At 38.9% G+C, this 26,615-nt stretch overlaps 1 protein-coding gene across 3 annotated transcripts in view; it reads right to left on the bottom strand.

Moving 5' to 3' along the window:
• Positions 1-26,615, bottom strand: part of LDAH (lipid droplet associated hydrolase) — a 105,266-nt gene that overhangs the window by 65,671 nt on the left and 12,980 nt on the right. For all 3 annotated transcript variants that reach the window (XM_032866915.1, XM_032866917.1, XM_032866916.1), the window contains exons 2-3: positions 26,253-26,408; positions 11,911-12,054 (exon numbers count right to left, since the gene is read on the bottom strand). In XM_032866915.1, the coding sequence (XP_032722806.1) occupies positions 11,911-12,054; positions 26,253-26,406 (298 nt within the window). In that variant the 5' untranslated portion in view covers positions 26,407-26,408. The remainder of the gene's footprint in view (positions 1-11,910; positions 12,055-26,252; positions 26,409-26,615) is intronic.

A 26,615-nucleotide genomic window follows, 5' to 3' on the forward strand; every position in this document is an offset into this window, starting at 1 on the left:
CATAATAAAAAAATTTAAAAAAAAGAATATTACACTTGAGCAGTTTATGCTCCCCTCTTAGTTTATCTGCTCTGATCACTCCACCTAGAAGGGATCATATTATTTTCAGATACCCCAAAACAAGTATCTATAGTACCTGCAAACCAAATTCTTTATTTTTCAAAATAATGTTTGAAAATGTCAAAATCTTCCTTTCACTGGGACAGCATGGTGTAGTAACATCCTGGGTATTGGAGACAAGATGAATCTGGGTCTAAGTCCCAGCTGAGCACCTTACTAACTTGGTGGCTAGAGCAAATGTTTTAACCTGGCTTCAGCATCCTCTTATCTATAACAGAGATAATAATTCCACCCTCCTAAGAATGTAAGCATAATACTTTAAAATCACATAACACAAGTGTCTGGCATAAATTATGAGAGAAATGAAAGTTATGGCTGCTATCATTTCAATTTCTGTCATTTAAGTCCTCCCTCAAATATACACCAAGAACATTTACTTGGATAGTGCAAAGAAAAAGAAAATGAGGTAAATGTAGTAAACATTTTAAAACTTCACTGACACCAGAAATAAGGTTCTAAAAGATTATATTTCAGATGAACTTTAATGAACATTGTAATTCAAAAGATTAATCAAATGAGTATTTCAGAAGTAAATCTGGCTTTACCTCTGGGAACTGCTTAGTAACTTTCCGAGATAAAGAAATTACTTACTAGCATCTGCTGTTGTAATGAGGTTAGAGTAGAAGAAGATACTTTCTAGGAATAATGACAGCAAATATTGAATGTGCTATCTGGACATTATTTTACTAGCAAAAACTAAAGGTTAAAGGACTATATAAATCACTACATATTTCATGTCTATTATTATTTTAATATACTCTGAAAAAATGCTTGAAATCATTAACATACTTTCCATAAAATACAGTAAAAAAATATTCAGTTGTACCCAAATCAGAAGAATAATATAGAAATCACTTGAGCCATTCTTTCCATTGAAAAATACGCTTCAAGTTACAATCGACTAAGTATGTTTGAAACATAAAATTTATCAAGATATGGTCTTAAATATGATATTGACCATTCCCTTTTAGAACCTGACCCTATTTGGGGCACCTGAGTGTCTCAGTTGGTCAAGCGTCTGCCTTTGGGTCGGGTCCTGGGATAGAGCCCCAAGTTGGGCTCCCTGCTCAGTGGGGAGCCTGCTTCTCCCTCTTCCTCTGTAGCTCCCCCTGCTTGTGCTCTCTCGCTCTCTCTCAAAAAAAAAAATAAATAAATAAAAAAAAATAAAAAGAAAGAAAGAAAGAAAAGAAAAAAGAAAAGGAACCTGATCTATTTCTCTGATCCAGTTCTATGGAATTTACTTTATAGCTTACTTATTGATTCTGGAGTTTATTTCAAAAGGTACATATAATCTGTTCCTGCTTATCTCATAGAGGAATTAAGTAATACTAGTATTCCACATTTACTCTTCATCTAGTTCGAATTGATTGATCCAATTATTAATATTTGGTCAATTATGGATCAAAATATTATGCATCGCACACAGCTTCAGGACACAGGTATCTGATAACTATTATTTTGTGCTATTTCACGTCAACTAAATTGACCACTCTGACAGAAAACCATGACTAAATGGCTGGAGGTGACTTTGAAAATACAGATACAAATACAATGTATACTTCCCTTATCTTCAAGGAGTTCACAATCTAATAAGAGCCAACAAATAGATAAAAACACAATTATAAAACATTGAAATAAGTAAGATCTCAAGCATTTCCTTGAGAAAAGAACATACTTTTATTGCATCACAACCGAAAGGTAATGCCCCTTTGGATTCATGAAAACTACTGTGACTTTCTCTAAATGAACCAAGATAAATATCTAGAAAATATTCTTTACTAATGCACATTACTATAAATGTGTAACTTTACATACTTGAATGCAACCAGATGGCCTAAATTTAACAATACACACACATATATGTATGTCTAGGTACATACGGAATATAAATATTTAAGTTTTACTATGTATTATCACATAAGCAGTATTTATTTACAAGTCATCTGTGACCACAGAACTAACGAAATTGGAGATTAGTGCACATGAGCCTTCCACGAGGACTGAGTTTGCAGACAGTAACTCTCCAAATCTCATATCAGAATTTCTCAACTGGTGAACTCTCCCATCTGGCCCCCATCATTACTCCAAAGCTGTATCTTAATAATAACTTGATTATTATTAACAACCTACATGTGGAGATTAAAACATAGGCTAAAGGGCTAAAAATAGCACTTCACATTTTAAAGAATGCTTTAAGGAAGATATATATATGGTTTACTCTTTAGGTAAAGCTTTAAAAACACAGAACAGTTTCATATGCTGTTCATCACATACATGTCACTAAAAATATAAAAAAAGAAATGAAATTTACCCTAAATTTATGACAGTAAAACTGAAGATAGGACCTAAAAAATGGAATTTTATCAGAGTGCCCATTGGGTTAACCAATAAGTTAAGCACCTAACTTGATTTCAGCTCAGGTCATGACCTCAGGGTTATGGGATCAAGCCCCTTGTCGGGCTCCTTGCTGGGCATGGAGCCTGCTTAAGATTCTCTCTCTCCCTTTTCCCCTTCCCCCCAATCTCTAAAACAAATAATAACAAAAATAAATGTAAAAATGGGACTTTTTCTGTATTGTTCTGTTTATTAAGAGAAAATATTAAAGCAATTATGGCAAATATGGCAATTATGGCCAAGTGTTAACTATGAAGAGGAAATCAAGTAACAGAATCTTGGACTGCTACACGATTATTTGTACTTCTCTACATTTAAGATTTTTTTCTCAAAATAAAAGAAAAAAATTTACTTAAGAATGCTTTGACATGATAATCCTACTTACCTTACCTGTTCCTTACCTGTACCTTACCTGCTTCCTTTCCGACCTCATTTGTTCCCCCTCCCTATAAACCACAAACAGCCATGGAACTCATCACTGTCCAAAACTACACCTCACACTTTTATGTCTTTGGCTTAAAAGACATTTATTGGGGAAATCACCATTGGCTTCCCCATTACTCTCAGTGGAATACAAAAGCCCCAAAGGACTTTATCTAGGGTTATACAAAACATCAGTGAAAGGGTAGATGAGAACAGTCCCTATAAATTTTTTATTTTTTATTAACATATAATGCATTATTAGCCTGTCCTTAATTCTTTATGTTTATTTAATTCACTGATCCAAAGGACTTCCTTTCATGACTGTACGCTGACTTTACTAAGCCAATGTGAAAGCATACTCTCATAGTCTACGCCTCCACTGTCCCTGGCCCCCTCAGTATTTCTGCAAGCTCCTTGCACCTCAACATTGGTGCAAGTGTCTTGGCTTTTACAGCGTGCGACACAGGTTGTGGTTAGGCTATGGTAGGTAGGGATCCTGTTTTAAAACTGCTATCAAGCAAACAAAACTTTGTTTTTTTGAAGATTGTATTTATTTATTTGACAGAGAGAGAAAGCACAAGCAAGAGGGTAGAAGAAGGAAAAGCAGCCTTCCTGCTGAGCAGAGAGCCCCATGTGGGACTCAATCCCTGGACCTCAAGATCATGACCTGAGTCAAAGGCAGTCACTTAACTAACTGAGCCACCCAGACGTCTCAAACAAACAAAACTTAGTAAACCCCAAACATGGTTTATAAAATACGTTTTATTATTATTCTCCCAATAGATGGTTAAAAACCAGGGTCATTAAAGTATGCTTTCCACTTGACAAAACCCAGTGCTCTGCTAAGGATTTCAGTGGGGAAAATACGGGAAAGGAGAAAGAAAGAGAGACAGAGAGATTAATTCAGCAAGGAGAACATAATGTTTATTGACTTAACAAATAACAAAAGCCAAAGACATAAAAGTGTGAGGTGTAGTTTTGGACAGTGATGAGTTCCGTGGCTGTTTGTGGTTTATAGGGAGGGGGAACAAATGAGGTCGGAAAGGAAGGCCACAGCCAGATCAAGGAGGACATGATCATCACCACGGAGTCTGAACTCCACTGTTGTGAGCCGTGAGGAGATGCTGAGGCCCACGAAGACGGGGCAGCGAGCTGGCCGGTGTAACAGGACACTAACTGTACTGCTGCTCTCCGTCCTGCTGCGCTTCTCACTTCTGTCTTCCCTGAGCCTCTAACGATCTGCTGGGCTCTTAACTTCTTTTACTGCTCTGCCCTTTGTTTTTATTTTTTTGTTTTTTTTCTGTTTCTTCCCACCCACTTAGAGACTTGTTTGCTTTCAGTGACTGTGAGCCCCCCACACTGACTGACGGACTGTCCCTGCCACGGGCTCTTCCAGCCGTTACATTCTGCCTCCATGTTCCTCTGCCAATCATGGTCCTGGCAAGAGAGAAAACCCGACTGTTTTTCTCTCTTTCCTTCTGTTTGAATACTGGAATGGGAGTGGTTTATTGTTTCTTTGGATAAGCATGACCCGAATTCGTCATTAGTTAAAAGACTGTATAACTTTTTTAGGTAGTGTTTTATCAGCTGAAACCAAACCACTGTGATTTCTAGCTTTTATGTTACACTTTTCGAACAAATGGCTTAAAATAGTTGATAATGAATCTGCCGTCAAATAAGCTGACTCCGTAGTAAATCAAAGCCAGAAAGAGTTTATACTTCTAATTCCTCACATTTTCTTTTCACACTTTTTTGTCTTGAATCACCCCCTCCTGACACTGGTGAACATCTGTTCTCCCAATTATACTCAATTTACGATTGTGATAATGTGGTGCAACTAGAATATTATTTCCAACTGTTCATAATTTTAACATGTGATAATATGAACCAAAACATACTTTCAACATTTGATGGGTGGTTACAGCTTATGTCCTCTCTCTCAGTGATTACATATTTTTTATACCGTATTTTGTATGTCAGAAAACCTGTACTTTAGAGCAATAAACTTGGATGATGTATAATCTATGTGCCCTGCCTATACAAAGCAATCAAGCATAGCGTGCATTTGCAAACATAACCTTCACTACATAAAACAGATGAAAGCAGAACTGTCTGGCTAAATGGGGGTGCTGGTGGGACCCAGAGCCCCACCTGCCCTTGGTAGAACTTTTGGGCTCCTCAGAACACAGATGGAAAGTCACTAACCTAAAAGGCAGTGACTGGAATATCTATTTCTTTGTAGACCCTTGTGGTACCCACACATAATAACCTAGAAGGTTGTCAATAGATCCTTGATGATGATGAGCTGCCCATTCAACCTCCCTAGAAAACCACAGCTTCCTTTGGCCCTCTGGTGGCCCTTTGGGCTAATGCCTCTAGATGGCACTGTTCTCATTAGGTAGCAAAGGAACCAGACTCCAATTACTAAGTTATTAACTCAACAGTACAAAGCAGCCTAAGCAATAAGCATACTCAAAGTGATAAATAATATCAATTTAAAATGAGAACGAAAGACACTTCCCAGAAATTCAAACACATAACAGATAATTTCAAACTGGTTTTCCTCAAGATCTTTGATAGCGATTCTGAAAATATGGTCCTAGGACTAACTGCATCAGCATGACCTGGGGATATTGTTAAAAATGCCAATTCTCAGATCCCACCCCACATCTACTAATCAGCATCGTGGGGTGACACCCACTCGCCTGTGTTTTAATGAATCCTCCAGGTGATTCTGGTGCTTGCCAAAATCTGAGAAGCTTTAATCTATGTTTACCCTTTGAATCTATTTTCAATTTTCAAAGTTGCTCTTCCGGTTCAAATGCTTGATTTTTGTCTTCACTTAAGGGCTTACTGTGATAATGGAGTTGACATTGCTCCCCTTAGATAATTCAGTACAGAGCCTCTCATCCAGGTTAAGAATGTAGGAATTAGACACATAACCTAGTCACCATTACATTACACAAAAATGTATTATCCTTCACTGTGTACCCTGAGGTTATTTTGACTAATTCCTAACTCCTTCTGTCTTGGGCTTATCTCCTCTTCTGCTAGAGGTAAGGTAACAGGCCAGCAATAACAGAGCAGCAGAGTTGGTGGCTTTTGGAGGTTCAGCAAGTTAATCAAGTCTGTTTCTATCTATCTGTTGAGAGAGAGAGAGAGAACATGCTCACATGAACAGGGCTGGGGCAGGGGGGAGGGGAGGGAAAGGGAGAGAGAATCCCAAGCCAATTCCACACCCAGCATGGAGCCTGACCGGGCCTGATTTCACAAACTGTGATCATGACCAGAGCTGCAATCAAGAGTCAGACACCCAACTGACTAAGCCACCCAGGAGCCCCTCAAGTCTGTTTTCCATGTATATATATATATATATATTTTTTTTTTTTTTAATAAAGATTTTATTTATTTGTCAGAAAGACAGAGAGCACAGTAGGGGAGGCTGCAGGCAGAAGGAGAAGCAAGTTCCTTGCTGAGCAAGGATCCTGATGCAGAACTCAATCCCAGGACCCTGGGATCATGACCTGAGCCAATGAGCCAAAGGCAGACACTTAACCAACCGAGCCATCCTGGTGTCCCTCAAGTCTGTTTTCTAAGAAGAATTCTAACACCTCTGTTTTCCAAATACAACCTAAGATAGTGAAAACACACTCCCAAGCAAACATATACATTTCCTGATGAAGGAAAAACTATGGTATTGAACCTAAAATTTTCTTTGGGCATATATTAAAAACTTAGAACAATAAAGATGTATCTTTTAAGCACAGCAAGTATCTACTGCACGTTCTGTTCACCTTCAGTTACATTTCAATACGATGGCTATTGAAATACATGTCTTTATATATTCAGTTTCACCTCATGACTGCTCTTAAAATCTTTCACTGCTAGGTAATCAATACTTACTTGTCTTTCAAAGTATACCCTAGTCTTTAAGCAAAGTGTTAAAGACTCTCGAGTGAACCGCATTCATAGAAGGACACACACACACACTCATGCATATGCATTAACACAGAGAAAAAGACACTTTGAGGTATTTATACAAGCATCTGCCATGAGCGGCACTGTTTCTTCTATACCCCATGACCCTGTTCCCCTATGAACCCCCGCAGGAAAAAGGTCACAAACCAGGTATAACTGGTGATCATAGAAGGACCAATATGAGAATTAGCGCATGGAGTAACGAAATCTAACAACGGAGTATCATTAGCACTTCACATTAGCCACCTAAGATGACCGACAGGACTGAACACTGAACTAAACATTCCAAGTGCTGGCTTCTTGTCCAGGTTTTGCCACTCACTAGCCCGTGATTTAGCCCTGTTGGGCCTTACTTTCCTTCCTTGAAAAATAACAGTTCAAGGAAGGATTTGATGTGGATACTTCTAGCTCTATAATTCTATAGATTCCATAATTCTTTCTCTTTCTTTCAAGTTTTTTTTTTAATAGTGGAAACTTCCAAACATACATAAAAGTAGAGAGAACAGTACAACAGACCCACATGTACCCATCATCCACTTTCTACAATTGTTTTTTTCTGCTTCACTGAAGTATGATTGACAAATAAAAACAGTATGTACTTCGGTCGTACCACATAATTGTTTTTATGCAATGATTTAATATGCGGATACACTGTGAAATGATTACAACAGTCAAATTAACATATCCATTATCTCACGTAGTGTACTGTAAGTGCCTGACATTCAACTTTTGATTGACTAGGCCTCCATTTCAAAAGACATCCATCATGAATAAGCATATTGCCACTGGTATGACACAGCTACTAGAAAAACAACCAGACAGGGAACTAGGCCACCCCACCCGCGAAGGTATCTTTCAGAAAGCCTTGGGTAACTCAGATAACTGACTCCTTGTGTGACCGACTTCTTCCTTTCCAAGCCCTAATTCTGGCTTTTATGCCTTACATTAGCCAATAAAGAGAGAACATGCAAAACTGTTGGCACCCCACCCTTGGACTCTAACAAAGGCAGGGCCCCAGGTCTGCTCCACCTGCCATGTACCCTCCAGAAACCGTAGGTAATAAATCTTGCTCCTCAAAGTTCCCTCATGGTTTCTTCCTGAAGTGCATTCTGCAATCACAGTAAGAACCACAAGAGCCAGCCCAGCCATGAGTAAGGGCCCCCATGGAGGAAATGTCTGGGAAGCGCCCTACCAGTATCCCGGGAAAGCACAGCAGACATGCCTAATTGAGATCACTGCCATCAGGAGGCTTGGGATGGAGGGACTAACTACCTTTTTTCTTTTTTTGTGATGGTGAGAACACTAAGATCTATAAATTTCTATTACACAATATAGTATTAGTAACTATAACCATCATGTTATATATCAGATCCCCAGAACTTATTCCTTTGACCAACATCTCCCCATTTCTCCCATCCCTCAAATCCTGGCACCGCTCTGATTCTATTAGTTTGTCGACTATTTTTTTTAATTCCACATATAATTGAGATCATACAGTTGCTTGTCTTCCTGTGTCTGGCTTATTTCACTCCACATAATATCCTCCAGGTTTATCCATGCTGTTGAAAATGGCAGGATTTCCTTCTTTTTTTATAGCTGAGTAATATTGCATAGTGTCTGCATATTTGTGTGTGTGTGTGTGTGTGTGTGTGTGTGTATACATTTTCTTTATTCAACCATTAACAGACACTTAAGTTGTTTCTGTATCTCGGAATGATCCATATACCGTGAAAAACACTACAAGGAATATGGGTGTACAGATCTCTCTCTGGGATACTGATTTCATTTCCTTTAGCTACAGATCAAGAAGTGGGATTATCGGGTCATATGCAAGTTCTATTTTTATTTTTTGAGGAGCTTCCATATTGTTTTCCATAATGGTTGTACCAATAGTGCGTGAGTTCCCTTTTCCCCACACCCTTGCCAATACTTGTTATTTTTTTTGTCTTTTTAATAACAGTCATCAGAACAGGTGTGAAGTGAGTCTCATGTTCCTGCTAGCTATCTGTATGTCTTCTTTGGAAATATTTGCCCATTTTTAAATCAGACTATTAGGGTTTTTTTGTTTGTTTGTTTTTTGTTGTTTTTTTTTTGCTAGTGAGGTATATGAGTTCCTTATATATTTTGGGTCAGATAGATGGTTTACAAATATTTTCTCCCTTTCCATAGGTTGTCTTTTCATTTTGTTGATTGTTTGTTTTGCAGAAGATTTTTAGTTTAACACAGTCCCAATATTTATTTCTGCTTTTATTACCTGTTCTTTGGTGTCATGTTCAAAAAATCACTGTCCAGTCCAGTGTCGAGGAGCTTTTCCCCTATGTTTTCTTCTAGGAGGTTTTTGATTTCCAGTCCTAAATTTAAGTATTTAATCCATTTTGAATTAATTTTACACATATTTCTGTTTATTCTCTTGCATGTGGATATTTAGTTTTCCTAACACCATTTACTGAAGATAATATCTCTTTCTCCATTGTGTATTCTTGGAGCCCCCATCAAAGATTAATTGGCTCTATAAATGTGTATTTATTTCTGGGCTCTTTGTTCTGTTTCACAGGTTTATTTTTATGCCAGTGCTATACTGTTTTGATTACAGCTTTGCAAGATAGTTTGAAATCAGGAAGTGTGGTGCCTTCAGCTTTTTTCTTCTTTCTCAAGATTATATTGGCTATTTGATGACTTTAATGATTCCATATGAGTTTTGGGATTCTTTTCTATTTCTCTGAAAAATGCCACAACTGGAATTTTGGTGGGAATTCATACAGGGGTCGCACTGAATCTATAGATCTATAACTCTAAATGGAAGATAATTAGGGCAGTAAACAAGGTAGTGGAGGGGGCAGTAGAACTCTCGAGTAGCTGAAGTATGGAAATATGCTTCTAAGATGGCTTGCCAAGGGCCTGAGCACTGACGGTGGAAGCTGTGAGCAGAAAGGAGTAGAGAGTTTTCTGAGATGAGGGTAATCTTACATGGGATGCCTTAAAGAGGAGATATAGGAAGTCTGGCCAGTGACATTACCTAACCATAAACAATTTAAGTGCAATAAATGTGTTTTAAGTACAGGTATATTTTTTTCCTAAATGCTAATAAAGAGGCATGTACACAGCAGGTACTCAAAAATGACTAAATTAAGTGAAACTGGGGGGAAAAAAGGAGATTCAATTCTGTTCTCAAGAGCTGGTATCTGATGTTAAAATCAATTTAAAGTTAACTCAGGATTTCGGAACCAGAACTAAGATTTCAGGGAAGCTGACTACAGTTCTACATGTGAGAAGTAAGAGGAGAGATCAAGAACTGGGGAGTTGCAGGGCGCCTGGGTGGCTTTCAGTTACGTGTCCAACTCTGTATTTTGGGTCAGGTCATGATCTCATGGGTTTTGAGATTAAGCTGGGCATCTGCGCAGAATGTGGAGTATGTGGAGCCTGCTTAACTTTCTCTCTCCTTCTTCACTCCCCACCCCCACCGGCTTGTGCTCTGGGAGCACTCTTTCTCTCAAAAAAAAAAAAAAAAAAAAAGAATCAGGGAATTGAGATGTTCCCAGTGAGGTGACACACAGAGTCACCTAAGTTGAAGGCGGACACTTAACTGACTGAGCCTTAAAATTCTTATATTAAAATCCTGACTGCCATGACGGTACTGGGAGATAGGACCTTTGAGAGTTAATCAGGATTAAATAATAAGGATGGGGCCCTCATGATGGGATTACTGGCCTTGTAAAGAGAGAGATCAGAGAGCATCCTGGAGCATGTGAAATCATTCTCTCTCTGTCTCAGTCATAGGAAGACTCAAAGAGAACGAGCCCATCTGCAAGCCAGGAGGAGGGCTCTCCCCAGAACCTAACCATGCTGAAACCCTAATGTTGGCCTGTAGTCTCCAGGCTATAAGAAAATAAATTCATATTAATCAAGCTACCTAATTTAAGTTTCTGTCACAGCAATGATAAAAAGCAAAATATAAATACCAAATTATTTTTAAATTCCAGTATTTTTTTAACAGGTTTTGTTCTAAAGAATGGTTTTAGATTTATAGAAAATTTGAACAGGTTAGTACAGAGAGTTTCCATATCACCTGTTCCTCCCCACACATGGTTTCCACTATCAGATGCTCAGTAAGATGCTCATACCATAGGATAGGCATACCAGAACCAGGAGCAAACCAGAGCCACAGCCACCTCTCTTCCACCTCAAATTAACTAACGGTCATGCTTAGGACAAAAGGCCCTTGAATGGAAGGCCTACAGAGAAGTGAAGTTATAGATTTCTTTTTTAGAAGAGTGAGCATGATGAATTTTTATACATTAGAAGAGGTAATTTGCAGCCACCTAGTGCTACTTTCTCCATTTAAAGGCCTCCAGGAGTCTACCAATGCAGTCATGGCTCTCTCCCCAGCTCCGAGGTTCCTCTAGGTCTGGCCTTGCCCAGCACCAGGAGACCTACTGAATCTCTCTCCCTGCTGTGCTATATCTTCTGCCTGTTACACCTCTGCACAGACCCTAGCCCCCAGATCCAAATTCTACTCAATTGTTGGAACCCATCCACTCCACAAAGTCTTTTCAAACCTATACTGTGTTCCTTCCTTCGTTTACTCCTCAAATAGCCACATGATCAGTAGGTCAGAGTGGATCACTTAATCATTCTCTAAATGTTCGCGTATGAGCCTCTTTAGAATAAGGACCATGGATCATATTTTTTCTCCACCAATCCTCTTAAGTACAGCCCTGGAAATACAGTGTTTGATCAATAAATATATTGGATTACTAGTCAGTCCACAGACAGGGCAAGTTTTAGACAACTGTTTGATCTACTCAATTTTTTAGAGAAACTACCTGCAGAAAATGAAAAGGGCTCTAAAAATCCTAAAACTATCAAAACATGGCAGCATGGGCCCAATGCCACAAGCAGAGGTTTCCAGTGGTATAACTCTTAACCCTAGCTGAATTTCTAGACATATGAACACCCACTCGCTAGAGAGGAAAACGGATGTTAATCAAGACATACCGTCTGAAGTTCTAAGAATCTTCTTGCCTTTGGGGACGAAAGCATGCCCAGCATGACTGATAACCCAAACTGGAAAGCGTCCGTTTATTGAGGAGTACAAAGCCTTTGCAAATGGCACATAAAAGGCAGAAAAACCTGGATTACCTAAGAAAAGAAACACAGAGTTAGTTTAGTTAACTAAAGCAACACAGAGTTTTAGTTTAGTTAACTAAAGCAATAAACTCACTTAAGATATGCAGACTGGAAAAGAAGGATCTATTTGACCTCACTCTTTTTTCTACAAATCTACTAATATTTATACATACACTTCAATTTTAATAGCCTTTTTACCTTAAATCTGGGAACGATCACTCAGAAAATTTCTGCTCCTGCTTTGTTCCCCAACGGTTTGAAGATAAATTCTTCCTCCCTATTCCTCAGCTTAGTAAATGGAACCACCACTCCTAAACCAAATAAATACTCAAGTCCTAACACCAGAAGTCACTCTTGGTTTATCCCTCTTTTTCACAACCAATTCACCAAGTAGTCCTGTTAACTTTGTTTCCAAAATAGATCTCACGTCTTATGCATCTTATGTCTCTCCCTTAGTGTTATCACTGAGTTTCCTGCAGCAGCCTCCTCATGGGACTTCTATCTACTCCTGCCCCCTGGGAGCCCATTGTGCAGGGTACCCAGAGAGATACCTTCAAACTTCAAATCAACTCATAGCAGTATCCTATTTACACCCCTCTCAGTGGCTTCCCATTATCATCCTAGTAGTCCAAGGTCATTAATCCTGTCTTGAAAGGCCTTCATGATTTTACTGTGCTCAGTTAGCAAGTTGCATGAAAACAAATCAGTGTAAGAATCATTCACAAAGAGTACTTTGAGGAGTCTACTGAGGTTTCCTTGTCATTTATCACGAGGACTTAGATTATAAGCAGATGTACAGTTTGACCTTTTGGGAAAAAGACCACCAACTAATACATACAGACTTTTCTTGTGTATACACAGAAGGTATTTTTGACATAGGTTTGCTATAGAGAAATAGAATGAATAATGACCTTTTAGAAAAAGAGTCAATCTGATACATCTTTAGGGGGAAAAGACAGTGAGATGGGGTTTTCATCTTGCAATCATCATTTGTATAATGCTTTCACAGATACTGGTCCATTTCCATCAATGCCAATTTTCCAATCAATTTATTATTTCTTTATCCTATTAGGTTTTCTCCTCTTTGTAATTCCATGACACAGTTTTGCTGCACTGATAAAACTTCTGCCACCCTTGTTGAAAAACATGGATTTATTTCTTCATGACCTGCCTCTGTGAGTTTCCTAGACAGGCCAAGAAGCAAAGTGGTGGAGGGCATAGACTCTGGAGCCTGACTGTGTGAGGCGGAATCCTGGCTTTGCTATTTACCAAATGTGTGACCTTCGGAAAGTTATCTAACCTCTCTGGGCCTCAGCATCTTCATCCACAAGATGAGGATAATAATCGACTACATCATGTGAGAACTAAGTGAACTGATGTATACAAAGAACTTAAACACCGCTTGATACACAAGTGCTGCAGAAATGCTAGCTACTGACTTACCATGTCTAGCCATGATATGTAATACATGGTCTTAGCACTCTTACTGCTATTTTGCTTCTGTTGCATTCTCACCTACTGACCCAAGTTCCAAATATCTTTTTGTTACTGTACTAGCGTCATCTTTGTTAAATAGCATAGAAACTTCCTCAAAGGCAGCAGTATGCTCTCTGATCAACTGAGTGGTCACAGGGCAGCTTGAGGAGGAGGAGAAGATGAGGGGTGTGTAGCACCGGGCTGCAACATCTGTGGTGGACGGGGGACTGCATTGCTGCATGTGTTGTATCTAAATCTTCAGTAAGTTTGAAATATTTTTGAGAATAAAGTACAAAGTAGCAATCCAACTTCTTTGAAGTGATTAGCAAAGTGTCCCAAGACCATTTATAATATAATCCACTCCTTCTGCATTGATTTGAAATGTCTTTTACATTAGCTTGCTAATTCTAATTCCAAATTCTATTCCAATTCTAATTCTAATTCCAAATAATTCCATTTATTTTTTTCCTTTTTTCCTCTGCCTGTGCCACACGGTCTTGATTACTACCTCAGTATTTATTTATTCATATTTAATTAACTTATTTATTTATATTTATTCTATTTATATTTTAATGTTTCAGTAACTGGCAGGGCAAATCCCTTCTCTTAATCCACCCCCCCCCCCGCCTAAATTTTCTAGGCTGATCTCATAGACTTTAGAATTATTTTCACCAGCTTCAATTTTTAAAAATCTTTTCGGAATTCTGACTGAAATTTCATCTCATTTATACATTAATTGAGAAAGATTTGATTTTTTTACATTACTGATTATAATCTTCTAGGAATGCATCATGTCTTACTCAAATGTTTTGTCTCTCAGCAAAGTTTTATAGTGGTTTTCATACAGCTAGAAAATAAGTCCACATTTTATTTAAAAAAATTATTTATCTATTTATTTGAGAGAAGGGGAGAGAGAGAGAGAGAGAGCAAGCAGAGGAGGGGGAGAGGGGAAGGAGAGAAAGTCTGAAGAAGATTCCGTGCTAGGCGCGGATCCTGACGCAGGGCTCAATCTTATTACCCTGAGATCATGAACTGAGCTGAAATCACAAGTAGGATGCTCAACCACCTGAGCCACCCAGGTGCCCCTAGTCCACATTTTAAAGTTTTGTACCTTATTACATTCCAGGCAGCATTTAAGTGTTTTGCATGTACTAACTCATTTAGTCCTTCCATAAGGTAGTACTATTCCTATTTCCATTGTAAGGATAAGGAAACTGAGGCACAAGGAGGTTAAACAGCTTGCCCAAGACCACACAGATGATAAGTGCTCAATAAATATTTGATGGCTACAAGAAGATACAAACGAAAATAGTAATAATGAATTTTAAAAAGAGCATAAATTACCTGGCTTAGGATCTTCTGTATAACTTGTTGTAGTTAATCTTACAAAGGCCCACAAAGTACCTGGCATTATCATTAGGGTTAATGCTTGGCAATCACTTGCATGATATCTGACACACGGTACGTGCTGAATAAATGGTAGCTATTATTGCTAGTGTTATTATTATATATTTTTAAAAAATTAGTTTTATTAACATATAATGTATTATTTGCCCGAAGGGTACAGGTCTGTGAATCATCAGGCTTACACATTTCACAGCACTCACCATAGCACATACCCTCCCCAATGTCCATAACCCAACCACCCTCTCCCTACCCACTTCCCCCTGGCAACCCTCAGTTTGTTTTGTGAGATTAAGAGTCTCTTATGGTTTGTCTCCCTCCTTACCCCATCTTGCTTCATTTTTGCCTTCCCTAACCCCCACAACCCCCCACCTTGATCAGAGAGATCATATGATAATTGTCTTTCTCTGATTGACTTATTTCACTCCATAATACCCTCTAGTTCCATCCACATCACTGCAAATGGCAAGATTTCATTTCTTTTGATGGCTGCATAGTAGTCCATTGTATATATATACCTATATATATATATCTTCTTTATCCATTCATCTGTTGATGGACATCTAGGTTCTTTCCATAGTTTGGCTATTGTGGACATTGCTGCTATAAACATTCAGGTGCACATGCCCCTTCGGATCACTACATTTGTATCTTTAAGGTAAATACCAGTAGTGAGATTGCTGGATTGTAGGGTATCTCTATTTTCAACTTTTTGAGGAACCTCCATACTGTTTTCCAGAGTGGCTGCACCAGTTTGCATTCCCACCAACAGTGTAGGAGGGTTCCCCTTTCTCTGCATCCTCACCAACACCTGTCATTTCCTGACTTGTTAATTTTAGCCATTCTGACTGGTGTGAGGTGGTATCTCATAGTGGTTTTGATTTGTATTTCCCTGAGGTCGAGTGATGTTGAGCACTTCATGTGTCTGTTGGTCATTTGGATGTCTTCTTTGGAGAAATGTCTGTTCATGTCTTCTCATTTCTTGATTGGATTATTTGTTCTTTGGGTATTGGGTTTGATAAGTTCTTTATAGATTTTGGATACTTGCCCTTTATCTGATATGTCATTTGAAAATATCTTCTCCCATTCTGTCCACTGTCTTTTGGTTTTGTCGACTGTTTCCTTTGCTGTGCAAAAGCTTTTGATCTTGATAAAGTCCCAATAGTTCATTTTTGCCCTTGCTTCCCTTGCCTTTGGCGATATTTCTAGGAAGAAGTTGCTGCGGCTGAGGTTGAAGAGGTTGCAGCCTGTGTTCTCCTCAAGGATTTTGATGGATTCCTGTCTCACATTGAGGTCGTTCATCCATTTTGAGTCTATTTTTTTGTGTGGTGTAATGAAATGGTCCAGTTTCATTTTTATGCATGTGGCTGTCCAATTTTCTTAACACCATTTGTTGAAGAGACTGTCTTTTTCCACTGAACATTCTTTCCCGCTTTGTCAAAGATGAGTTGACCACGGAGTTGAGGGTCTATTTCTGGGCTCTCTATTCTGTTCCACTGATTTATGTGTCTATATGTGCCAGTACCATACTGTCTTGATGATGACTGCTTTGTAATAGAGTTTGAAGTCTGGAATTGTGATGCCACTAACTTTGGCTTTCTTTTTCAACATTCCCCTGGCTATTCGGGGTCTTTTCTGGTTCCATATAAATTTTAGGATTATTTGTTCCATTTCTTGGGAAAACATTGATGGTATTTTGGTAGGGATTGCATTAAATGTATAGATTGCTTTAGGTAGCATAGACATTTTCACAATATTTCTTCTTCCAATCCATGAGCATGGCATTTTTTCCACTTCTTTGTGTATTCCTGAATTTCTTTCATGAGTACTTTATAGTTTTCTGAGTACAGATTCTTTGCCTCTTTGGTTAGGTTTATTCCTAGGTATCTTATGGTTTGGGATGCAATTGTAAATGGGATTGATTCCTTAATTTCTCTTTCTTCTGTCTTGCTGTTGGTGTATGGAAATGCAACAGATTTCTGTGCATTGATTTTATATCCTGACACTTTACTAAATTCCTGTACAAGTTCTAGCAGATTTGGGGTGGAGTCTTTTGGGTTTTCAATAAAGTATCATATCATCAGCAAAGAGTGAGAGTTTGACTCCTCAACTTGTTTGTTGGGAGATTTTTGATGACTGCTTCAATCTCCTTACTGGTTATGGGTCTATTTAGGTTTTCTATTTCTTCCTGGTTCACTTTTGGTAGTTTATACATCTCTAGAAATCCATCCATTTCTTCCAGATTGTCAAATTTTCTGGCATATAGTTGCTCACAATATGTTCTTGTATTTGTTTGTATTTTTTGGTGTTGGTTGTGATCACTCTTCATTGACTCATGATTTTATTAGTTTGGGCCCTTTCTCTTTTCTTTTTGATAAGTCTGACCAGGGGTTTATCAATCTTATTAATTCTTTCAAAGAAACAGCTCCTGGTTTCGTTGATTTGTTCTACTGTTCTTTTGGTTTCTATTTCATTGATTTCTGCTCTGGTCTTTATTATTTACTTCTCCTGCTGGGTTTAGGGTTTCTTTCCTGTTCATTCTCCAGCTCCTTGAGGTGTAGGGTTAGGTTGTGTACTTAAGACACTTCTTATTTCTTGAGAAAGGCTTGTATTGTTACATACTTTCCTCTCAGGACTGTCTTTGTTGTGTCCCAAAGATTTTGAACCATTGTGCTTTCATTTTCATTTGTTTCCATGAATTTTTAAAAATTCTTCTTTAATTTTCTGGTTGACCCATTCATTCTGTAGCAGGATGCTCTTTAGCCTCCATGTATTTGAGTTCTTTCCAACTTTCCTCTTGTGATTGAGCTCTAGCTTCAGAGCATTGTGGTCTGAAAATACGCAGGGAATGATCCCAATCTTTTGGTACTGGTTGAGGCCTGATTTGTGACCCAGGACGTGATGTATTCTGGAGAATGTTCCATGTGCACTAGAAGAATGCGTATTCTGTGCTTTGGGATGGAATGTTCTGAATATATCTGTGAAGTACATCTGATCCAGTGTCACTTAAAGCCTTTATTTACTTGTTAATCTTTTGCTTAGATGATCTGTCCATTTCAGTGAGGGGGGTGTTAAAATCCCCTACTATTATTGTATTATTGTTGATGTGTTTCTTTGATTTTGTTATTAATTGGTTTATATAATTGGCTGATCCCATGTTAGGGGCACAGATATTTAAAACTGTTAGATCTTCTTGTTGAAAACAGATTATGCTGAGTGAAATAAGTCAAGCAGAGAGAGTCAATTATCATATAGTTTCACTTTTTTGTGGAGCATGACAAATAGCATGGAGGACAAGGGGAGATGGAGAGGAGAAGGGAGTTGAGGTAAATTGGAAGGGGAGGTCAACCATAAGAGACTATGGACTCTGAAAAACAATCTGAGGGTTTTGAAGGGGTAAGGGGTGGGAGGTTGGGGGAACCAGGTGGTGGGTATTGGAGAGGGCATGGATTGCATGGAGCACTGGGTGTGGTACAAAAACAATGAATACTGTTATGCTGAAAAGAAATAAAAAATTAAAAAAAAAAAAAAGAAAAGAAAAGACCCTTTAAGTATGATATAGTATCCTTCTTCATCTCTTATTGTCTTTGGCTTGAAATCTAATTTATCTGATATAAGGATTGCCACCCAGCTTTCTTTTGATGTCCATTAGCATGGTATGTTTTCCACCTCCTCACATTAAATCTGGAGGTGTCTTTGGGTCTAAAATGAGTTTCTTGTAGACAGCATATTGATGGGTCTTGTTTTTTTACCCATTTTTTAATCCATTCATCCCTGTGTCTTTTGATTGGGGCATTTAGCTCATTTACATTCAGGGTAACTATTGAAAGATATGCATTTAGTGTCTTCGTATTGCCTATAAGGGGACTGTTACTGTATATTGTCTCTATTCCTTTCTGGTCTATTACTTTTAGGCTCTCTCTTTGCTTAGAGGATCCCTTTCAATATTCCCTGTAGGGCTGGTTTGGTATTTGCAAATTCTTTTAATTTTTGTTTGTCCTGGAAGCTTTTTGTCTCTCCTTCAATTTTCAATGACAGCCTAGCTGGATATAATATTCTTGGCCGTATATTTTTCTTGTTTAGTGCTCTGAATATATCATGCCAGTCCTTTCTGGCCTGCCAGGTCTCTGTGGATAAGTCTGCTGTCAATCTAATATTTCTACCATTGTATGTTACAGGCCTTTTGTCCCGAGCTGCTTTCAGGATTTTCTCTTTGTCATTAAGACTTGTAAGTTTTACTACTAGATGATGGGGTGTGGACCTATTTTTATTGATTTTTTGAGGGGGCTCTCTGTGCCTCCTGGATTTTGATGCTTGTTCCTTTGCCATATTAAGGAAATTCTCTACAATAATTTGCTTCGATATACCTTCTGCCCCTCTCTTTCTTCTTCTTCTGGAATCCCAATTATTCTAATATTGTTTTGTCTTATGGTATCACTTTTCTCTTGAATTCTCCCCCCGTGGTCCAGTAGTTGTCTCTCTTTTGCTCAGCTTCTTCATTCCCCATCATTTGGTCTTCTATATCACTAATTCTCCCTTCTGCCTCATTTATCCTAGCAGTCAGAGCCTCCATCCTTGATTGTACCTCATTAATTCCTTTTTTGATTTCGGCTTGGTTAGATTTTAGTTATTTCATTTCTCCAGAAAGGGCTTATATTTCTCCAGACAATGTTTCTCTAACATCCTCCATGCCTTTCTGGAGCCCAGCCAGCACCCTGAGAATCGTCATTCTGAACTCTAGTTCTGACATATTACCAATGTCTGTATTGATAGGTCCCTAGCCATCGGTACTGCCCCATGTTCTTTTTTTTTTTTTTTGTGGTGAGTTTTTCCACCCTGTCACTTTACCCAGATAAGAATATATGAATGAGAGAGTAAAATACTAAAAGGGTGGCAAAGACCCCAGAAAAATATACACTAACCAAATCAGAAGAGACCCGAAACTGGGGGGAGAAGTAATGGGGAATAAATAAATAAATAAATAAAAATAAATATGTATTAGACTGGTGAATAGAACAGAGCTGCCCACTTGATTTTGGGTGTATTCTGTTCTCTTAGAAGAAACTATCTCCCCAAATCCATAATTTTAAAGAAATTTTAAAGAACAAAAACCTTATATGTATACAAAAATAAGGGTAAACACAATGAAGGGATGGAACATGACTGTAAAGATGAAAAATTAAAAGATTCTAAAAGAGGAATTGATAAGTTGGTTGGAAAAAGAAAAAAAAAAGCAGACAGAATGTGATCAGGCGGGAGCTAGATTTAGGGTATATTTTATTAGAAGAAATTATATCCCAAAAATTTAAAGAAAAAAAGCCCTATATGTATACAAAAAATAAGGTTAAATACAATGAACGGATAAAATATGACTATAACAATGAAAATTTAAAAAGATTTTTGAAAAAAAGTATTGATAAGATAAAATAGTTAAACAATATTAAAAGAGCAAAGAGGAAAAGTTAAAAAAAATAGTATGAGAAAAAAATAAAATTAAAAAAATTTAACTTTGCATGACTAAAGATTATGCAAAAAAAAGCCATAAATTCTATGTGTTGCTTTCCCCTAGCTCTGGAGTTTGGCAGTTCTCGTTGCTTGGTGAACTTGGGTCTTGGCTGGATATTCTTGCTGATCTTCATGGGGAAGGGCCTGTTGCAGTGTTTCTCAAACGTCTTTGCCTGAGGCGGAATTGCACCACCCTTGCCAGGGGCCAGGCTAAGTAATCTGCTTCAGTTCACTCTTGGGAACTTTTGTTCCCTGAATGCTTTCCTTATAGCTTTGGAGGACGGGAATGAAGATGGTGGCTTCCCAATCTCAGGCCCAGAGGAGCCCAGAGCTCCGAGACCCACTCCTCAGTGCACCCTCGGAGAAAAGCACTCAATCCCTCCCATCTCCCTGGTTTCCGGCGGTGCTCTGTGCTCACCTGGTCTGTGACCAAGCATTTCTATTTCTGGCGCATGGCCCCATTTGGAGTCTCCAAACCCAGCATATTCCTGCCATGCGTTCTCACGCTGCTCCTCCCGGAGGAGGAAGTGGGGGTTTTCTCCGAATCTGCCACTTGTGGAGTCCCTGCTTGAAGAGCAGTGGCCCGACTGCCCCAGATCATGGTTTAAGGTAACCCCGAGCTGAAAGCCCCATCCTCAGCTCTGTCTCTGCAGCCGGCTTCCTGCTCCGATATTGGGGAGCTCTGCACACTCAGACACCTCCAGTCTTTCTGTGACCCTGCAGGTCCTGAGACCACACTGTCCCCGTGAGGGCTCCAGCTCTGCTTAGCCTCTGGAGCGACATTCCTCTGTGGAGCAGACCTCTAAAAGTTCCGATTTTGTGCTCTGCTAATCCGCCACTTGCTGGGAGCTGGACCCTCCCCCCATGGTCTATCTTCCCATTGCTTAGAATTCACTTCTCCACATGTCCTTCATTCCAGAAAGTGGTCGATTTTCTGTTCCTAGAATTGCTGCTCTTCTTCTCTTCTATCTCCTGTTGAATTTGTAGGTGTTCAGAATGGTTTGGTAACTATCTAGCTGAACTCCTGGGATCTAATGCTATTTCAGTTTCCTACTCCTCCGCCATCTTGCTTCCTCTTAGCAAAGTACACAATCTACATATTTATTTTTTATTGAATAAATTTGACATGTGACATTCTGTGGTTTAAGGTGTACAGTATGTTAAAACTGGTTTCAGAAGAATCCATAGATAACAACTACATAATTTAGATGCAATAATTATGATGAGTTATAATATGAAACGGAGAGTACTAGCTAATGAACTGATATAGAACAATGTTTTCTCCCTATCTCTGGGTTCTGAGTTCTTCCCACATGTGAAGTTAATGTGGCACGGCACCTATATAGAAGGCTGTCATGGGGAAAGAACTTCGGGCTTCCCTATGGAGACTTGTCTGTTCCATTTCCAATCACTGTACTCCACACAAGACACATTACATGACTCTATTATACCCAGATGACCACTTGAGAGTTAGAATGACTCAATATGTTCTAGAGTGAATTCTCAATTTGGCTCCCTTTGCTCATTTCCCTATTTAAAGAAAGTCCAAGGATACTGCTACTTAACAAAAACTCTTAAAACACAGGTTCACTGGAAAAGATGAAATTAAAAGTTGCTCCATCTGCAGAGTCTAATAAATCCCTTCTCATTATCATTACTAACTTAAAAGTGATTGATTAATTTTGTTAGCTGCAAATATGAAATGATTGAAAATGAAATGTCGTATCAGTCTGTCAGAGACAGACTAAACGTGAGGTCTCTAGTGGCTTAACATTCCTTGAAATACTGTCACCCTAATTTCCCCAATGTATAAACAGACTCAGCCCAAATATAAATATACAAAATACAGTTCTCCCTGTCTGAATACAGTTCTGAATTCCAAAACTAATGAGCAGCACCAGTCTACAGGTCCCATGAACTCCAAGAAAAAGGGCCAAGGGCAGCAATGAGAATAGAAGGGCAAACATGAAAGAACACTAAGAAACCAAGTATCATCTGAAAATGTCAAAGCACTATAAAACAGTGACACCATAAAACAACAAATGTTTTAAGTTTCCCTTTCTCCACCAGGTCTTCACTGAATGCTCCCTGTACCTACCTCTTCATCGTTTGTTAATCCTGGCTCTCCGCTATAATGGACTCTTCCTTTCAAGCCTGTGCAGGAGAGCAGGCACTCTTCTCTAACACCCTTATGCTCAAGGAGAGCAAAGACTTTTGCGACAGAGGATTCCCCACACCGAGTGCACACAAGTAAGTGAATGAGCACCTCTGAGTGGGGAAGCACAGTGAGCAATCAGCTCCACTTACTAATCCATTTTACTCTAACAACCTCTCCTTCTCCACTTTCATCTATCAACTGTTTAGTCATTCTCACACATTCCCTGAAAACCTTGACCCTTAAATGATAGTCTCACTTGCCATTCCATGTCAGGAGATTTCAAAATCCAGGTGGATTCACTGAGCCAACACTTTTGTCCCACAACTCATTACCTTAATCAAATTTGAAGAACGTCACCTACATTAAGCTTACCCAACAAGCTATGCCCCAGATCGGTGGTGTGCATATCACAATCCTCCAGAGGGTTTGTTAATGCAGAGGCTGTTACACCCCCAGAGCTTCTGGTTCAGAAGGTCTAGAAGGGGGCCCAAGAACCTGCATGTCTAGGGAGTTCTCGGTTGATACTGCTGGTCCCAACTCCAACTTAAAGAATCACAGGTTTAGATTTTCTCATTACCCAGAAATGGTTAACATTCAAACCATTCTCACTTGACAGGCCTTCTACTCTTTGAGATCTCACTCCCAATACATCTGCTATCCCATCACAGTGCTGCTCAAAATCTGCCTATTTGGTTTTGGTTGATAATTCCTTTCATCCTACATATCTGCTGTTCTCAGTGCTGACCACTTTCCTCAGGGCCCTTATCTACCCTTTGCCACATTTATTCTCAACAGACGACCTCGTCTCTTAATTAGCAGAGAAGACAGAGCTCAGGAGGCAGAAACTACTTTATTCCCTCTGACATGCCTTCATGCTTCTCCACTTCAGTAACTAACTTCACCTCCTTCATGCTAGCCTCAGAAGAATATGCCATCTCCAGTCTAAGACAACGTTTCTACTTACCTTCTCAATCCTATACTCTGCCCTGGCCTCAAATCTCTGCTCCATCAAATAGCACGTGTCATGCCAATAACTTCAAACTCTCCCTTGCTGCTAGTAAGGCATGTGTATTTTTAATTTTGGGAGATATCAATAGACTGCTTTCCAAAAAGACTTTTACATCATGACAGGAGACTGGAAGTTTTACTTCTAGAAGAGGTTAAACAGAAGAGGCATTTTGGATCAGGAATCTTAGGCCAGCTGCAAACAGAAGCACTTTACCAAGAAGGGGTCAGATTAAGTGTTATTAAACACTGAAACTCCCAACCTTCTTTCCCTTGTTCAGCCCTGAATATCAGCAAACAGGCTTCCACTCCTCAAACTGGATACTGGAAGATTCCTTCCTGGAAAAACTGAATGGCCCAAGAAACAGCTGCAGATACTGAAAGCTGGAAATTCTCCAGTGAAATCCTGGGTCCCTACCCAATTACCCTAGCATGAGGATTCCTAGGGTGACCAGCCATCCTGTTTTGCCAAGGGCTGTTGTGGTTTTAGTACCAGAAACCATGTGTCTTGGAAAACCTCTCAGACTATGACAGTTGGTCACTCTAGGTGCAACCATGGACAAGCATCAACACTGAAGACAAAGATTTCAATTAGCTGTTTATGTCTTCCTCTGAAAAATGAAAGGTTACCAAACAAACAGGAAAAACAAACACTAGTGCACTAAAAACTCTAGGAATGCAAGAAGCCAAAAGAAATGATAATGCACCCATGAAACAAGAGTCTATAAAAAACAACAACAACATAGCTTTTAGAATTGAAGTGTATGAGTTTTTGGCTTAAAAGGGTCCACTAAAGCCTACAGTGGATGAAAAAACACCCATACCAAAGTGCTTTTCCTATAAAATTTCAGACTCTTACAACAAAGAAAAGATCTAAAATGTTCTGCCTTACAGGGGAGCTTCAAATACAAAAGATCGAAAATCAGAATGATATTGAGACTTCTCAGAAGCAGCTCTGAACCCTAGAAAACAGCTAAAACACCCTCTAAACTGTCAGGAAAAATGTTCTGCATCCTAGAAGTCTAAGACATTTTCTGACACGATAGATCTTTAAAAGATTACTTCCCAAGCACCTCTTCTCAGGAAGTTCCTAGAAGATGTGCTTAAGCAATAAACCAAGAAATAAGAAAATATGAGATCCAGGAAATGGAATCTAACCCAGGAAGAAAGTTAAAAAAAGTCCCCAGGATGGCCTGTACAGCAGTCCCACAGGTCAGTCAGTCAGACTGGAGCCAAAGAACAGAGTCTGTGAAGGATAGCTCCAAAGAAAGAAAAAAAACAAGACCTGACTGATTACTCAAACGCAGTAAAAAGATTTTTTCCCCATTTCCTAGAGAACAATTTTAGGATAAATTAGTGATTAAAAAATATAAAACTATGCAAATAAGACAATCATTAACCTAGGGAGAACAAACAAGAAAAAATGTACAAGAAATGTGGTGTGCCTGCCTGGCTCAGTCAGTTAAGCGTCTGCCTTGGGCTCAGGTCATGATCCCAGGGTCCTGGGATGGAGACCTGCATCAGACTCCCTGCTCTGGGGAAACCCTGCTTCTCCCTCTCCTCCCTGCTCATCCTCTTTCTTTCTATCTCTGTCTCTCTCTCTTAAATAAATAAATAAAGTTGTTTAAAAAAAAAAGAAAAGAAATGCAATCATAATACCCTACTGACTTAGCTATATATGGTATGATCATATTTACAGTTTTACTTTTGATCTTTCAGGGTGATATAAATATGTTCTAACTCACAATTTTAAAAGAACTCTGAATACCTACAAGCAAGCATCTACCCCTACCTAACATTCTATCGATAGTGATCCAGCAAAAGTCACGAGTGATCCAGCTCCCGAATCTCAGGATAAATAAATGTTCTACAGTAAACCTAATCATCTTGGAATGAGGCAGAAATAACTGTTACGAACACTGTCAAAAATGTGATAATTTTGATTACTCTAAATACTAGAAATTTTATTATTTATTATTTATTTATTTATTTATAAAGATTTTATTTATTTACTTGAGAGAGAGAGAGAAAGCATGAAAGGAGAGAGGTCAGCAGGAGAAGCAGACTCCCCGCCAAGCAGGGAGCCCGATGTGGGACTCGATCCTGGGACTCTAGGATCATGATCTGAGCTGAAGGCAGTCATTCAATCAAATGAGCCACCCAGGCATCCCCCTGCCGCTTTTTTTTTTTTTTTTTAAGATTTTATTTATTTATTTGACAGAGAGAATGAGATCACAAGCAGGCAGAGGCAGGCAGAGAGAGAGGGGAAGGCAGGCTCCCCACTGAGCAGAGAGCCCGATGCAGGGCTCGATCCCAGGACCCTGAGATCATGACCTGAGCCAAAGGCAAAGGCTTAACTAACTGAAACACCCAGGTGCCCCACTTAGAAATTTTAAAAAGTGGATTACAAAACTATATGTATAGTATACTTCCAATTATGACTTGAAATAATATATAATAGATAACATAACATACATAATATAAATGCATAGAAGAAAAACATAAAGCCCAGCCACTGAAGGACAAAGGGTAGTTGTCACCAATGATTTGAGTGATTTTATTTCCTTCCACACAGTTTTCTATAATTTATCAATTTCTCTTTAAAATCTGAAAAATTTACTATATCTACAGTAAGACGCCTCATCCAGATTTTTAAACTTACCTGTAATAATAAAAATAAGCAGCTTAGGCTTGTTGGCTCTTGGCTCATTGAAGAGGTTAGTCCAGGGCCCACATTTTAGAACCTGGGTTTCAACTCCACAGCATAAAATAAATTCTTCATGCATAGGAACTTCTTCCTTGATTTCTGAGTCCATTTCTAAATAAGAGGGGTAAAAACAATATAGTGAGTTGCTAAAAGGTAAAGCTTTGAGCCAAAGGCAATATTCAAGGTGTTTAAAAAGGTAAATTTCAGTATACACAAGCAAATACAGGAGGCATAAGACTAGTCAACTATTCTGGATTATAGGATGACACACACGCACAAAATTAAACCAACCACAAGAGTAAGGACAAACAGGGAGAC

This window comes from Lontra canadensis, unplaced genomic scaffold (genome assembly GCF_010015895.1).
Source record: "Lontra canadensis isolate GAN:19392208 unplaced genomic scaffold, GSC_riverotter_1.0 scaffold32, whole genome shotgun sequence".
NCBI classification, from domain to species: Eukaryota; Metazoa; Chordata; class Mammalia; order Carnivora; family Mustelidae; genus Lontra; species Lontra canadensis.